The sequence below is a fragment of the Ovis aries genome, chromosome 9 (genome assembly GCF_016772045.2).
Source record: "Ovis aries strain OAR_USU_Benz2616 breed Rambouillet chromosome 9, ARS-UI_Ramb_v3.0, whole genome shotgun sequence".
Taxonomy (NCBI): Eukaryota; Metazoa; Chordata; class Mammalia; order Artiodactyla; family Bovidae; genus Ovis; species Ovis aries.
In genome coordinates, this window is record NC_056062.1 from 28,969,796 (window position 1) to 28,986,325 (window position 16,530).

General features: G+C 45.1%; 1 protein-coding gene across 4 annotated transcripts in view; it reads right to left on the reverse strand.

The window, feature by feature from the left end:
* FER1L6 (fer-1 like family member 6) overlaps window positions 1-16,530 on the reverse strand; it is a 173,180-nt gene that overhangs the window by 74,918 nt on the left and 81,732 nt on the right. For all 4 annotated transcript variants that reach the window (XM_027972915.3, XM_042254149.2, XM_042254150.2 and 1 more), the window contains 4 exons: window positions 13,461-13,580; window positions 11,721-11,873; window positions 4,590-4,767; window positions 896-1,020 (listed from right to left, as the gene is read on the reverse strand). In XM_027972915.3, coding sequence (XP_027828716.2) covers window positions 896-1,020; window positions 4,590-4,767; window positions 11,721-11,873; window positions 13,461-13,580 — 576 coding nt within the window. The remainder of the gene's footprint in view (window positions 1-895; window positions 1,021-4,589; window positions 4,768-11,720; window positions 11,874-13,460; window positions 13,581-16,530) is intronic.

Here is a 16,530-nt window from a genome sequence, read left to right on the forward strand (position 1 = left end):
ATCAATCTCTTTGTACACTTAACTTTTTGATTCTTCTCAACAGTCCTATTTTAAGAGGATGAATGAAGGTTTAGTGAATAAAGGCAGCTGGAGAGCAGATAAAATAGAATGTAAGCTCAGGGCTCTCTGTGTCCTAATTCTGTCTTAACTCCCAGAGTTAGGCAAAGCCTTTACTGAGCTCCCCTCCCTCAAAACAGTGAATCCTCAGAGAACAGAGTAAACCTTTAGAGAACATGATCTCATGAGAAAAGCAGCCTGTTGGACATGTGCTGATTAGGGCCTCTTTTCACATGTCAGGACTCAGTGCACAGGAAAGGAAGAAACCAGAGGAAACAGGTACAGATCCATCTCCTTGAATCCTCATAGCATCCATCAGGAAGCAGTATTTTCTAGAGACACTGAATTGCAGAGGGGTTAAAAGTGTGCCAAGACCCCCAGCTGGAAATACAAAGTCTAGGGCTTCCTGACCACAAAGCAGGAAAGCTTTCCTCCCCACTGAGACCCCTCAGTAGAGACTACAGCACAAGCCTCATGCCGATTGCGCTATTTTCTCGTTCATTCGTTTTCCCACTGTGATGGGCATTGTGCCCATCACTCCAGGAGCAGCTCAGGATGCCGGCTTCCTTCCCTCCTCATCCCTCTTTCCTCCCCCAATCTGCCTTTGCTTCAGGTACTTGACCTCTTGGCTTTAGGACAACAGCTCATATTGGATCAGTAGACCCTCCCCATATCTGTCCTTCCTTGCATCCATGTTTTTGGGTCTAAAATACCTACACATCTAGAGACACAAGTATTTGCCATGTGCCCTGTTTTGTTTTTTTCTCTTTTCTTTCCTGGGGCCTGCTGTGGCTCAGCAGTGGGCTGCAAGGAGAAAGCAGGGGGCTTCCCTGGTTACCTTTGTGGTCTGGCAGTGGGAAAGGAACGTGACCTTAGCAAAAGGGTCTGAGAGTCCGTTGCTATCGGCTGCAATGAGGCCCCGGGCTTGGTACATGTGAGCTCTCAGCTGAAAGACGTGACGATCTGTGGACAAATAATGGGAAAGGGTGTGTATTAGCGGGCTTCTTAGGAATGGTGAGTGTGAGTGGGTGGGTGCCTGTGTGTGCTGTGTGTCTGTGGGTGCATCCAGAGACAGATGAGGGAGACCACCAGCACCGACAGCCACAGAGACCGAAATGGTCACAGGGAAGATGGGGGAAGGGGTTGTGGTCGGGGGTACTTTGGCGACAGGCATTCTCCTTGCTGCTCTCACCACATTTTGGGTTTTAATCTTCATAACAACTCGTGAAATATACATCAGTATCTTCATTTTCTACATGAGGGAAATGGCTCACAAAGAGGCTAAGATACATTTCCAAGATTGCACAGCTAATGCCAGAGCCCGGATTTCATTTCTGTCAGGTTACAAAGTCCAAATCTCTTTCTGAAATATCATGGTGTTTTGAATCTATATGCAAAATGGAAACAGATTCACAGATATATTAATAGAAAACAAACTTGTGGTTACCAAAGAGGAGAGGGGCAGAGGGAGGGACAATTAAGGGCCATGGGATGAACCAATACAAGCTACTAGGTATAAAATAGATAAGCAACAGGAAATATTGTGCAGCACAAAGAATTATAGCCGTATTATTTTATAATAACATAATGGAATATAATTCAGCAAAAATACTGAATCATTATTCTGTACACCTAATGATATAATATTGTAAATCAACTATACTTCAACTAAAAAATAAAGTACCATATTTTATCTCTTAGTAATTCTCCTGTTTCTACTGGTGTGTGTATGTGTGTGTGTGTATGTGTGTGTGTATAAGAAAGGGATGGTTCCACAAATTGTCTTTGCTTCCATAAACTCAATAAGGGAGGGGAATTTGGGGGAGAATGGATACATACATATGTGTGGCTGAATCCCTTTGCTGTCCACCTGAAACTATCACAGCATGGTTAATTGGCTATGTGTGAATGCATGCTAAGTTGCTTTAGTTGTGTCCGACTCTTTGTGAACCTATGGACTGTAGCTTACCAGGCTCCTCTCTCCATGGGATCCTCCAGGTAAGAATACTGGAGTGGGTTGCCATGCCCTCCTCCAGAGGATCTTCCTGACCCAAGGACCGAACTCATGTCTCTTACGTCTCCTGCACTGGCAGGCAAGTTCTTTACCACTAGTGGCACCTGGGAAGCCCAACAGCCCAGTATAAAATAAAAAGCTTTTATAAAATAAACTCAGTAAAGTCTTGAGCCATCCATCCACCATTCAGCCAGCCAATAGCATTTTGAGTGCCTACAGTGTACCAGGTGCAGTTCTGGCCTCTGAGGGTTCTGAAGCAGCTTAAAGAGCCCCCACCCTTGGGGAGCTCCAGGGAGGAGGCAGATGATAAGCCAAGTACATCAATTCGTGACAGGAGCCGGGGCTGAGTGTCCTGCAGGAGATATGGGCAGAAGACGTGGGAGGTGAAAGGCAGGAGTGAGCACAGCTGCTTGATGGGCTGGGCAGCAGAGAGAGGGCTGCGGGCAGGGGGCGGACAGACCAGGGGATGGTGGGGAACCCCAAGGAGGAGGTGACTTAATCATATTCCTTGGTCCATGGACTTAATGATCCTTGACACATGGCCTCTCTTGTTTTTATATTCATCTGTTGCCTTTAACTCTCTTACACAACAGAGCTCCTTAAAAGGGACAGTAAACAAAGAAATGTTCAGCGGATGGTTTAGGAATTTCCTGACTGGGGTATGTCAAGAGAGAGCCCACGTGTTCCTTAATAGGCTGCATCGGTGGCACATCTCTCAGCTGGGAGGGAATTTGAGAATGGCTCATCCCCTGAGAACGTCTGCCAGCTCCCCCCAAAGTGCCTAAACCCCAGAATGTCAGCAGAGCCCCCAGTGCAGCCACACAGACAGGACCCTGCACAGCTCCAGGAGGTGACATGGACTTAGACATGGACTTTTGTTTTCCTGAAACCTTGAGTCTTACCAGCTCTGCTCCTTAGACTAGTAAAGTGGTTTCCTCTTTGCTTTCATATGTGGTCCACCTCTGGGCTATGGCTCGTTTTCCACGTGTGGTTATTAAAGACACGTCTCACGGCCCCCTCAGAGGGCCAGGATCAGCTCTCACTCGGCTCGACATGCCCTCATTAGTTTTCCCGCCGTGCCTTCCATGCGGCTGCTGCTAAGTCGTTTCAGTCATGTCTGATTCTGTGCGACCCCATAGACGGCAGCCCACCAGGCTCCCCCATCCCTGGGATTCTCTAGGCAAGAATACTGGAGTGGGTTGCCATTTCCTTCTCCAATGCATGAAAGTGCCTTCCATATGCAGGGGCAAACTAACTATTGGTATTACTGGTTGAATGGATATGTTCTGAAGCATTAAATGAATGAAGAGACCAAATTCTCCAGGAGGTGTGGAAGGCGGCCAGAGCCATCAATGTCAAGGTACAGCAGAGAGAGTTTATTAGGTCACCCTGTGAGAAGAACATGCTTCAGAGGCGCAGAAAGCTTTGGGGAGAATCTCTCCTCTCCTCTGAATTGTGAATAGGGAGGACAGCAAATATGTCCAGGGTCATACATGTACAAAGTAAATATGTACTTGGGGTCTCTAGAGATAATGTCTATAAAAATAAAAAGTTAACTTGATGTGGATGTTTTCACCCAAAGATGAAAACTCTCTAACGACAAGATGGGAAGCAATGGAAAGAAAGAAGAATTTGGAGATAGTTTACTAGCTGGGTAAAGTGAAAATGTTACTCACTCAGTCATGTCCAACTCTTTGCAACCCCATGAACTATAGCCTGCCATGCTCCTCTGTCCATGGGATTTTCCAGGCAAGAATACTGGAGTGGATTGCTAGTTCCTCCTCCAGGGGATCTTCCCAACCCAGGGGTTGAACCCCTGTCTCCTATGTCTCCTACGTTGGCAGCAGATTCCTTACTTCTGAGCCACCTGGGAAGCCCTTGCCACTGAACTATACAGTTAAATATGATAAAAAGATTGTGTTTTTTTTATTATGTGACTTTCACCACAATAAAAAAATGTAAAAGAATTATGTGAAAATGTAAACATAATGGCACTCATTGAAAATATCTGTATAGAAGAGGGATTACATAGACCATGCTGAATTTATAAAAGTAGCCAAGCAAAGAACCAAAGAAACATGAGTGACCCCAATGATATCAGTTCCTATTGGGGCATTACTGGAAAATGTAAATGCCTGCTCTTTTTGGGTCGAAATCCCAATGCCATGTAAAAGAAAATCTGCTTAAATTCCACGGATCCTATGAACACAAGAATTTACTGATGTTTCTTTAAAAGACATCTTTTGCTTAAAATACAAACTCAATCTATATCCTCCACCTACAAAGAAACTCATTACACTCTATGCAATGAGAAAGATGTGTACTCTAGATATGCTTAATGACTTCATTCTTTTTAAATGGACATCGGAAGGTCAGAAAGAAAATTTAGATATTGTATTAAGAGAGGCAAATCAGTTGCTCCTGTGCAAGCAACTCACGCATTTCACCTCTCCTTACTGCTTTCTTAGAAGCCCACCAGAGACAGCTCATGCCCCTCTTGGCCCAGTGGGCATCTTACCTTTGTAGAGCAGATTGGCTGGTGGCTGATGGGTGCCAGCCGCTTTGGAGGACATTTCTGCTTCATAGCCTGCTGGCAAGTTGTTCAAAATCGCGCTAGAGTGTTTGGTGGAGCCCAGCCACAGGTACACGTCAATTTTTGCTTGTACTGACCAACCAGCCGGCCGTTTTCCAGGAAGCTGGGAAAAGGTTACAAGGAAGATTGCCTCATTAGTAGGAACCAAATGGGCCTCACTCTTTGAGCTCCTTCCCTGGGGCTCATATTAAAATGAGACCAATGACCCTAGTTGGCACAACACACAATTTTAGAGAAGGACCCGGGTTTAATGGGCCCTGAAGCTTAAACAGGCCTTGCATGAAGCACTTCCAAGCCCTGAATCATTTAAACCTAACAGGTAAGTGTGGTTATTGCCTCTATTTTAGAGAGAAGAAAACTCAGGCTCAGAAAGGCTAACTATAATAAGTTCCTAATATAACACAGCTCTTTTTTTTTTTTTAACTGAAAGAGTATTCATTTTACTGAAAATCTTCAATGTCTTACACACCAAACATCAATAGGCTTAGCAAAGCTTTTCGTATCCATCACTGGCTTATGCATCGTTCATGAAGAAAGTGTCCTGCATCCAATTAACTGACTAGCTGATCTGAATCTTTTGGGTTACTCAGGTAAGCCATTTCTAGTGGCTGAGATCACTCAGCTTTTCAGGGACAGAGCCAGGACTCAAATCGGGGGAGATGAAATCAGATCTGGGCTCTGGACTGTGAACCCACACAGACTGCCTCTCCCCACACTGAGCTGAAATCTCCCTTCCCAGTGCTTCCAACAGCCAAGTTTCAGCCATAGCCTCTGCCTCTTTGCTTCATTCAGAAAAGCTTAGACACTCCTTCCATAGGTCAGGCCCCTGTGAGCTTGAAGAAACCTGCCTGCCTTACCACACCCTTTCTACCTGGCTGGTCACCTCTCCTTCCTTCACCCCTTCTTCACACAGTGTGATTTCAAATTCCCTCACTACCCTGTTTTCCCTCTTTGAACATACGCAGATTTGAATTTGTATGTTTATGTGTGTACTAGTTTGAGTGGTGTGTATACACAATATACATGTTGCGGATGGGTGCATGCGTGCTCAACATGTGAAGGACACAGCTCAGTGCAGAGTGGCTCCGTTATTTCTCCACCACCGGGATTAGGGGATCCCTTGGGTCGGGAACCCCCTGGAGAAAGAAATGGCAACCCCCCTCTAGCATTCCTGCCTGTAGAATCCCATGGACAGAGGAGCCTGGTGGGCTACGGTCCATGAGGTGGCAAAGAGTCAGACAGGACTGAGTGACTAAACCATCACCAGCATCCCATCTAGGGAGTCCCAGGCCCTAGACTCGGCCGTCTTCAGTACTTCCGGCCAGGCCTACATTCTGAAAGTGGCCACCTCTCCAGACTGTTGACTCTTCTAAGCGCCTCTTCTGTTTCTCAGGCGTTCCCATCAATACACAATTCCCCTTTCTTCTGCACCACTTCTTTTCCCTTGAGGGTCACAAAATCCCACTAGGAGAGGCTACCACTTGCTCTGACAATTTCCCAGGCACTTGTGGAAAGCCCGAGAACCCAAATTGCATCTGGTTGTTCGCCTGCCTTCCTATCTTTCTCTGTGAGTTCCCCAGGAATATTCTAAGCAACCCAACTCAGCAACTGCCACCAGCTGTCACCAGACCTTGCAGAGGGAGCAGGGCCAGAAGGGCATCTCAAAGACAGTCCTGGGTCTCTCTTCCAAGAGCTCACATCTAGACAAGGAGGCTGCCCTGCATTCACCTACTCATATACAAAGTCAGGTGTAAGAGAGAAGATGCCAATGGACCAGAGAAGAAGCAGCGGGCATTTCCACCCTTTCTTCAAGACTCTCATATTCCATATCTTTGTAAGATGACATTATCATAACTAGACTTAGCATAGTGACCATTTTGAAATGTACAGAAATATCAAATCATTACATTGTATAACAGAGGCTAGCATAATATTGTAGGTCAATTATACTTTAAAAACAGAGAAAAAGAGATTAGGACTTCCCTGGTGGCACAGTGGATAAGAATCTCCCTGCCAATGCAGGGGACACAGTTGCGATCCCTGGGCTGGGAAGATTCCACATGCCTCAGTGCATGAGCCATAACTACTGGTTAGTTAGCCACAACTAACTGCATCCTGTAACTCCTGAAGCCCACGTGCCTAGAGCCTGTGCTCCACAACACGAGAAACCACTTCACTGAGAAGCCTGTGCAAAGCAACGAAGACCCTGCACAGTCAAATAAATACATATGTACATAATAAAAAAAAAGAGAGAGACCAGATTTATGGTTACCAGAGGCAGGGGGTATGCAAGGGGGATTGGATGAAGGTGAAACGATAGAAACTTCCAGTTAAAGATAAATAAATACTAGGGATGTAATATACAACATGATGAATACAATGAACACTGATGTGTTACACATGAAAAAGTTAAGAATCATAAGAATTCTCATCACAGAAAGAATTTTTTTTCTTTAATTCTGTATCTATATGAGGTGATGGATGTTGACTAAATTTATTATGATAATCATTTCAAGATATATGTAAGTCAAATCATTATGCTGTATGCCTTAAACTTGTATAGTGCTCTATGTCAATTATAGCTCAATAAAACTGGAAGAAAAAAAAAAAGACTCACATATTCCAGTGGGTTTTAATAAGCACTTTGGGGTTGGATCCTGGAGAAGGCGTCCCAGGAAGAGGAAAGTGCCTGAACAAAGCTACAAGAGCAGGAACTAAGAGTGGTGCTAAGGGCTGACATTTACTGAATGCTTGCTCTGTGCCAGGGATGGATCTGCTGAAAGCTTTCAGCAAAGAAAGAGCTGAAACAGAATGACACAGACGAGGCTGTAGAATCCTGCTGAGTATATGGAGGAGTTTATTCTTTAGGGAGTAGGACGTCATTGTTTGTTCAGCTTTAAAAAGACAAATGAGGTCATTTTGCTGTTAGTAAAGAGAACCTTAATTGCAACTCAGAATTTTTAAAATTATAAGACAAATAACTCTCCATTCATCACTTCTACAATAATAATTGTTATAGTTGTTTGACTCTTTGTGACCCCATGGTTGGTAGCCCGCCAGGCTCCTCTACCCATGGGATTTCCCAGGCAAGAATACTGGAGTGGGTTGTCATTTCCTTCTCCAGGGGATCTTCCTGACCCAGGGATCAAACATGCATCTCTTACAGAGCAAGTGGATTCTTTACCACTGAGCCACCAGGGAAGCCCACAGTAATAATGGTAATAGTTAAAATGTGGTAAGCACTTGTTCAATTCAATAAATAGCTATTGAGAGCCTATGGTTATTTTGTTGTCATAAAAGCAACAAAAAAATCTGCCATTTGGATCCATCACAGGCCTTCAATTCACAACAGCAGGATTTTTGTCATATCACAGTGATGTCCTCGATGCCTAAAAGAGTACTTTGTACTCAGGAAGCACTTAGTAAATATTTGTTGAATTTTCTGTTTCTTGGTCTAATGATAATATTTTACATGTGCTGAGTACTTACATTGACCCAGGCCCTGATTGAATGTTCCTACACACAGAAGGTCCTATTCAGTTCAGCTCAGTTTAGTCACTCAGTCGTGTCCGACTCTTTGCGACCCCATGAATCGCAGCACGCCAGACCTCCCTGTCCATTACCAACTCCTGGAGATTACCCAAACTCAGGTCCATTGAGTTGGTGATACCATCCAGCCATCTCATCCTCTGTTGTCCTCTTCTCCTCCTGCCCCCAATCCCTCCCAGCATCAGGGTCTTTTCCAAAGAGTCAACTCTTCGCATGAGGTGGCCAAAGTATTGGAGTTTCAGCTTCAGCATCAGTTATTCCAATGAACACCCAGGACTGATCTCCTTTAGGATGGACTGATTGGATCTCCTTGCAGTCTGGAAGGTCCTACTACTTGAATACTATTAACAAGCCATAGGTTATCATTCATCTTCATGATGACTATAAAACAAATTCTTTCATGCTGTGTATTTTAAAGATGAGAAAGTGGAGGTTCCTAGAGGTTAAGACAATAGTCCAACATCACAGAGCAAAGCAGGAATAGAACCAAGACTTAACCCTGCTCCACCTGGCTCCAGAGCCCATCCTCTTAGGCCTCCTCACATACTGATATGTGTATCCATGCATGTGAGCTGCCTGGAGATCTGGTAGAATGCAAATTCTGACTCCGAAGGTGTGGGGTAGGATTTAAGATCCTGCACTTCTCCCTATTAGTGCTGATCCTGCTGACCTATGGACCACTATTTCAACGAGTAGCAAGACTCTTCATTTACTATATTGCATTGCCCCAAGCCAGACTGATATCCCTTGCTTAAAACAAAAACACAGAACATCCTACACCTCTGCTGCTCTGAAAACAACCTGTATGTGTGAATCATGGTTAGAACCTAATACTCAGCTAATATCTTGTGCTGTTATACAAGGACCATGGCCACGTGCCTAAACTTTGTAGGTTACACATCTTTTTAAAAATTCCCTGGTGGCTCAATGGTAAAGAATCCGCCTGCCAATCCAGGAGACATGGGGTTAGCCCCTGGTCTGGGAAGATCCCACGTGTCATGGAGCAACTGTGCCTGCACTCCACAACTACTGAGCCAGTGCTCTGGAGCCCAAGAGCCACAACTACCAGAACTACAGAAGGCCATTGGTAGTGCCGCAGAGCCCATGCCCTGCACCAAGAGAAGCCACCATGATGAGAAGGCGACGCACCAGAACTAGAGAGAAGCCCCGTTCTCTGCAACTAGAGAAAAGCTCATGCGGCAACAAAGACTTCTCTGGTGGCTCAGTCGGTCAAGAATTCACCTGTAGTGTGGGAGACCTGGGTCCAATTCCTGGGTTGGGAAGATCCCCTGGAGAAAGAAATAGCAACCCACTCCAGTATTCCCTGGTGGCTCAGAGGGTAAAGCGTCTGCCTGCAATGCAGGAGACCTGGGTTCGGTCCCTGGGTCAGGAAGATCCCCTGGTGAAGGAAATGGCAACCCACTCCAGTACTCTTGCCTGGAAAATCCCATGGACGGAGGAGCCTGGTAGACTACAGTCCAGGGGATCGCAAAGAGTGGGACATGACTGAGCGACTTCACTTCGCTTCACTTCCAGTATTCTTGCTTATATAACCCCAAGGACAAAGGAGCCTGGCAGGCTCCAGTCCATGGAGTCGCAAAGAGTCAGACACAACTTAGCACAACCATGACCCAGCGAAGCCAAAAACTAACTAAATAAATGCTTAAAAATACACACATTGAACTTGCTTGCAAGACAATGCAGTCTCTCACTTAGGAATCCAAGTGGTAACTCACGCAACATCATTGAGCACCTTCTGAGGAACTCATAGAAGCAACACCCCACGTTTAATCTCATGTGCATTTCCAGCCTTGGCTGCGTCTTCCCTGCTCCCCCTTCTGCAGTCTCTGGTGAAATGCCAACTGGCTTACAAAGAAGGGTAATCATGGCCAGTCAGAAAAAGGGAAGAAAGATGGTCATTCACACAAACTGTGTTGAAGTTAGCCCATCAGTATTAGTTAAGAGAAAAAATGTTTGCTTTGTAGAGACTTCACTCTGTGGCAGGACCCGGAAGGGTGTCGGCAGCCACCACTTTCTGCTGCATCCTGGGAAAAGCATCACCAGCTCAATGGACATGAATTCGAGCAAACTCCAGGAGATGGTGAAGGACAGGGAATCCTGGCTTGCTGCAGTCCATGGGGTCACAAAGAGTCCGAAACAACTGAGAGGCTGAACAACAATAAAGGAAAAGCTAAATGGAAAGCTAGAGGCCTGAAAAGAAGAGATGGGAATCAGGCTGTGGAGCAGAAGCCAGGATAGGGGTGGAAACGAGACTGAGAAGGGGTGGACTCAGCATTGACACGCGTCCCAGGGAGAAAAGAAAAAGAAGAGTGGGCACCCCCCTCTGGCAAGTGCATCCAGCTCCTCTCATAGGAAGAGCTTGCTTTGGGTAATGAGTGTCCTTTTCTGAGACTGAAGCTGGAGAACTCTGCTTCAGAACACAACTCTGGGTGGTAGATGGGGCTGAGCTCTGCAAATTCTGTTCCAACATTTTTAATAGCATTGTGAATATTAAATTAGGGAGAAAGAAAAATCTTGGAACAGGAACAACGGAACTCTGACTGCCTTTCCAGATTTACTATTCCCTAGCCATGTCTTCAGATGATGTAGTTTTGTTTCCCCTAGATTAATATTCCCCTAATCTGGGATCAGGGCTTCCCAGGTGGCTCAGTGGTAAAGAACCCGCCTGCCAAGGCAAGAGATGCAAGAAATGCAGGTTTGATCCCTGGGTTGGGAAGATCCCCTAGAGAAGCAGATGACAACCCACTCTGGTATTCTTGCCTAGAAAATCCCATGGACAGAAGAGCCTGGAGGGCTACGTCCATGGGGTTGCAGAGAGTTGGACACAACTAAAGCGACTTGGGACGCATGCACACAAGCTTTGAGACCACTCCTTCTCCATGTTTGCCCAAGGCCACTTCTGGGATAGAAATTTCTTTGTAGAACTAAAATACCCAAGGTCTCCAGGAAAGGCTTAAATCTTGATTTAAAGACAGTAGATTCTATCCAGAGATTGTGCCTATAACCCACAAAAGGTGCAGGGACCCAAGATGAAAAGACTATCATGTATCTACAATGTAAAGTCATCAGGAATCCTGAACTAGTTCTGTGGAATATCAGCCTCTCCTCTTGTAATTTTCTTTGCAATCTAGTTTAAAGATATAGATGAACTTGTGAGATGATGCCACGGATACATTACCCAAGAGAAAAGGTAGAGACGAAACTAACAGAAAAATGTTCATCCTTCCCAGTAATCAAAGAAGTAAAATTTAAAATAACCTTAGAGTACATCCACTAGATTAAAAAAAAAAAGGGGGAAAATGGAAAATATTAGGATGGTCTACTTAAACATAACTTGAATCAAGAAGGGGCAAGATGTTCTAGTTGCCCTCAGATTTTTGAAAGTCTTAGTGTTGAGTCATAAATCTGGACACATACTAGGAATTCTGTGTAACCCAGGAAAAACAGAGATTTCCTGTCTTTGAGTCAAAAATAGTACAGACTTACTTTGAGGAAATGAGTTTTGATCTTCCCGCAGTGTTGACCCATCTGGTCCCTGATGGGGGAATAGAGCAGGTCCTTGGCGGCGATGCGGGCATACGCCACCCTCTTGTTGTTGCTCAGCATCCAGATGAAGACGTCAGGGATGGTGTGCTGTGGCTGTTGGGGCAGAGCAGGTGGTTGTGATAGGTGGGTATTTACACGGGCATTTCCAGGGTTCTCCTATACCAAAACAACCCCCTTCTGCAAAGGTTCTGTGACTTAAACCGTCTGGGTACTGAAACACCTGTGCAACCAAGCAAGTTAAGCACAGCTTCTTTGAGAAAGTCTTAGGTCATGGAAATCCCATACACCAAACTGCTCATCACACTTTGACGATACACAAGTCAGACCCATGACTTGGCATCTTTGCTCTCCTACTTTTCTCCATCTGCAGAACAAACACTTTCTACACTTTCCCATGGAATTTTTTCTTTGCACTCTTGTAAGAACAATTTAGTTTCAAGCAGTGGACCTCCTAGGAGCCTGGTAACATTTCCAGAACATTCAGATGAAAAAACAAAAATCCGTGAATGTCCTTGGATGTCTTTCCATCTTCAGGAAGGAAAAACAATTTTACAAGGGACTTTATACCTAAAATATGATTGTTAAGTATTTTCACCCCATTTTAGGTGTTTGTTCAGGAGAAACTGCATTAAATTGTGTGGAAAATTAGACTTTAAAGTTGAGCTAATCAAGATAAGAATTGCAGAATTCCCTGCCAAGAGACCCATTACATAGTGAGTGTTTGAAACGCACATTTCTGAGCCAACATAGCTTCCAAAACTAAAGGGAGGTGTATTGTCATAAACTAGCTTTTGATATCCTTGGACTGTAAGCAGATGCTGTTTCTAACCCCATAACCCTCGAGTGTAACTGGTACCCTTCCTCTCTTGACATGGAAACAAGGACACTCATGGGAAGGGTTTCCAGCCACAGGGTTGGTTAGTCACAGCCCTGTTTCAAACGTTCTGGGTGCTTATTTAAATTCCTGCATTCCAAAGTGACTGTCTCAGGGTTTTTCATGCTTCCAGGGAATGACTGATTTGCAACAAGAAAAACAGCTTTCAAGAACAACAGAAGCCTTAAATCTGTACCTCTCCCCGAAACCTTCCCACAGGAAACCTGGTTTTTATAACAGAAGCAAATATGAGGACTTTGTAAAGCTCATTCTGGTTGTCACCAGAAGATATTACTTACAACTAATTTTTTTTCCCCTTTTCCTGCTCTTCTTTTTATTATTTTTTTTCGTTTTTAAGCTTAAACTTCTTTTGGTATTGGGGTATAGACGATTAACAATGGCTTACAACTAACTTTAAAATGAGAAGATTTAACTTTTACTGAACATGAGCTTCAATCTCAGTTTTCTTAGTTAAAAATCTATCAAAGTTCTTGTGCTTATTTTGACTTTTCTTGAGCCTACTAAGAAGTGTGTTTTTTTCTGTTTGTTTTTGTTTTAGGAACGTGCTTTTTATTTCTGCTGACTACTCAGGCTTCGTTAAAAAAAAAAAATCCATAAAGTCATATATGTTTGACTTAATTTAAAAACCTCCCTTCTCACCCTTCAAACGAATACTGCCTCCCCAGCTCAGCAGAACTTGAGAGAAAACACAGCTCCATCTTTCATCCTTAGGAAACATTCAAACCCCCCAGGAAGACATATTCAGGTTAATCTTTCAAATGAGCTTTGGCTGTAGAGTTGATTACCTCATCCACAAGAAAGCGGATTTTTTCCACAAAGTTTTGGGCTGTCTGGATCATTTCTTCAAGAGATAACTTTTTCTTCTGCTGCTGAGTGAGCCCCTTGGCTTCCTTGGCTATCGCCTCCTAAAACAAAACAAGAGTCGGTGTAGATCTTTCTAGAAATTTGGTTAAGAAGCACAGTCAAAGTGCTTGTAAGCTCCACACTGAGCCGTCATGAGGGCAGTTTCAGAGTCTGCACGCTGCCCATTAACAGAAGGAGGTGGCTCAGACAGTAAAGAATCCGCCTACAATGCAAGAGATCTGGTTTGATCCCTGGGTTGGGAAGATCCCCTGGAGGAGGGCATGGCAACCCACTCCAGTATTCTTGCCTGGACCCTGTGGACAGACTCTGGCGGGCTACAGTCCATGGGGTTGCAGAGTCAGAGCTGACTGAGCCACTTTCACTTCAGGAATACGGAAAGAGGGAATATTATTTCACCTTCATTTGACAGATGAGAAGCTGAGGCCAAGAGAAGTCAGTGTCTGATGGGGTTCCTGGCGCATGGCGGGTGTTAAATAAATGTTTGTGGAGTAAACAGATGAGTCAATAAATTGGGGACAAGCACCAAGTACCTACAGCCTCGTGCTCCCTGCACCCAGGGCCTGGCGCCTAGGAAGCCCCTGATTAGAGGACCTGAATGCCTGCTGTGGACCAGGCGCTCCCAGGAGCCAAGGCCTCGGGGAGGGGAAGGACACAAGTTTCCCTTCCCTGAGGCTTTGACAGTCGGTGAGGTGAAAGCAGTACTTGCAAATAACTCAACCGTGTGAAACACCAAGAGACTAGAGGGGCCAAAGCCAGGTTTTATGAATAATGCTAAATATGATATTTTAGCTGAATCTTTAAAAATACATTGAATTCATCAGATGATAAGAAAAAGGACAGTCCAGATGGAAGGAACAACTACATATGAAGATACATAGTAAGGGTTCAAAATCATTGCTGCTCAGATATATAGGAAGGGAGAAATGGGAGTTAAGATTGGGAGACTAGGCTGGGCCCAGATGCTGAGCAGCTCTGTATGTCATGCACAAAGGAATTTGGCCTTTATCTTTTGAACAACTGCATTGTTTTTGTTGTTCAGTCCCTGAGTCATGTCTGACTCTTTGTGACCCCATGGACCGTAACCCACCCCAGGCTCCTCTGTCCTCCACTATCTTGCAGAGTTTGCTTAAACTCATGTTCATCAACATGGTGATGCTATCTAACCATCTCATCCTCTGCTGCCCCCTTCTCCTTTGGCCCTCAGTCTTTCCCAGCATCAGGGTCTTTTCCAGTGAGTCGGCTCTTCACATCAGGTGGCCAAAGTATTGGAGCAATTGAGAGACCCCACTGATATTTTCTGGAGAAGGGAATGGCAACCCACTCCAGTGTTCTAGCCTGGAGAATCCCAGGGATGGCGGAGCCTGGTGGGCTGCCGTCTATGGGGTTGCACAGAGTCGGACACGACTGAAGCGACTTAGCAGCAGCAACAGCAGCAGCAGCAATGATATTTTCATGAAGAGTGATCTAAGCAGGTTTGTGTTTTGGAGACCATTCTGGAAGGTGGAATGGAAGAAGATGACTGCAATAGTCTAGCCAGAGATGCTAAGGCACGCAGGTTAGGCAGTGGTTCAGGGGATAAAGAATAGAGTAAGGGCCAGAGTCTTTAAAGGCCAGGCTGAGTCCCTGGCCTGGGGTCAAACTGACCATTTAGGGTGAGGTATAGGGTTCAAAGTTGATTCTTAGGCTTCTGACTGGAGCAGAAGCCTAAGGGGAGGCTGGTTGCTCCCAGCCAATGCAGGATGGGGAACAAGCTTAGGTGGGAAGAGAATGGGCTGAGTGGGGTATGCTGGGTCAGAGGGGCAAAGAGGCAGCAGTTGACGTGTCCGCTCGGAGGCTGGAAACACAGGCCTGGACATGGGGAAAGAGCCGAGCCACTACAAAGTGCTCCCATGATGGGCTTGTTCCGGACAAGGACTGCTGGACACAGAAAAAGAGAGCTCAGCGGGTGATACACAGGGGATGGATATTTCAGAGGCAGGGAGGGGCAGTCACAGGTGCTGAGGAAGAAATGGGTAGGAAGATTTTATATATGGTGGGAATCTGGTCTCCCTGGGAGTAGGGGAGAACACAAACCATTTATTATTCTGGAAAGAAGGATGAGTCAAGTGTTCAGAGACTCAGGCTTTAGTCTCTGGAGTATACTTAACTAGCTATGACTTTAAAAAAAAAAAAAAGTGGTTCATCTCTCCAGGGCCCGTTCACATCTTTAAAATGTCCCTGGCCAAACAGAGCCGGGTTTTTTTGTAAACTGGAGGATAACTGCTTTGCAATGTTGTATTAGTTTCTGCTATACAACAGTGTAATCATCCGTATGTATACACGTATCTCTTCCCTCTTGAACTTCCCTCCCACCCCATCCTACCCCTCTAGGTCATCACAAAGCACCAAACTGAGCTCCCCGACACTGAGGAATTTCATTTTGCAGAATTATCATGACTTCATACAAGATGCTCCCTGGTGCCATGGCTGGAACTGAAGTTTCAAGGAGAAATAATCAGGGTCTGATTTGGCCTAGCAATTCCCAGTTGTCACTCATTCAACAGGGACTGAGCGACTCCCAGGCACCCAGCACTGTGCAGGGTTCACAGGATGCAGAGAGGGACCAGCCACCGCCCGACCCTGCAGGGCTCACAGCTTTTCATACAGTTCGTAAAGGGAGGACATCGAGGAGAGGAAGCCTAGTTATTTCTTTTTGTCTCTCAGCTCAGGAGGCAGAAGGTTAGGTGCAAGAGTCCACAGCCTCTGACAAGACATAAATGCCAAAAAATGAACAAGCCCTACATCAGAACAGAATGTAGCGCTGGTGGGCTTCTAGCTCATTCTTATAAACATTCAATACATGCTAGCTCTTCTCCAGCGTACTCATCTGTTTATTCCTTTTCCACTCATTCCTCTATATCACACAAACATTTAACCCTTAGAACCTTATCCTCATGTGGTCTATGACCTATGCTTCATCTACGACGCTTATTTTTAAAGCACATGTTTTCG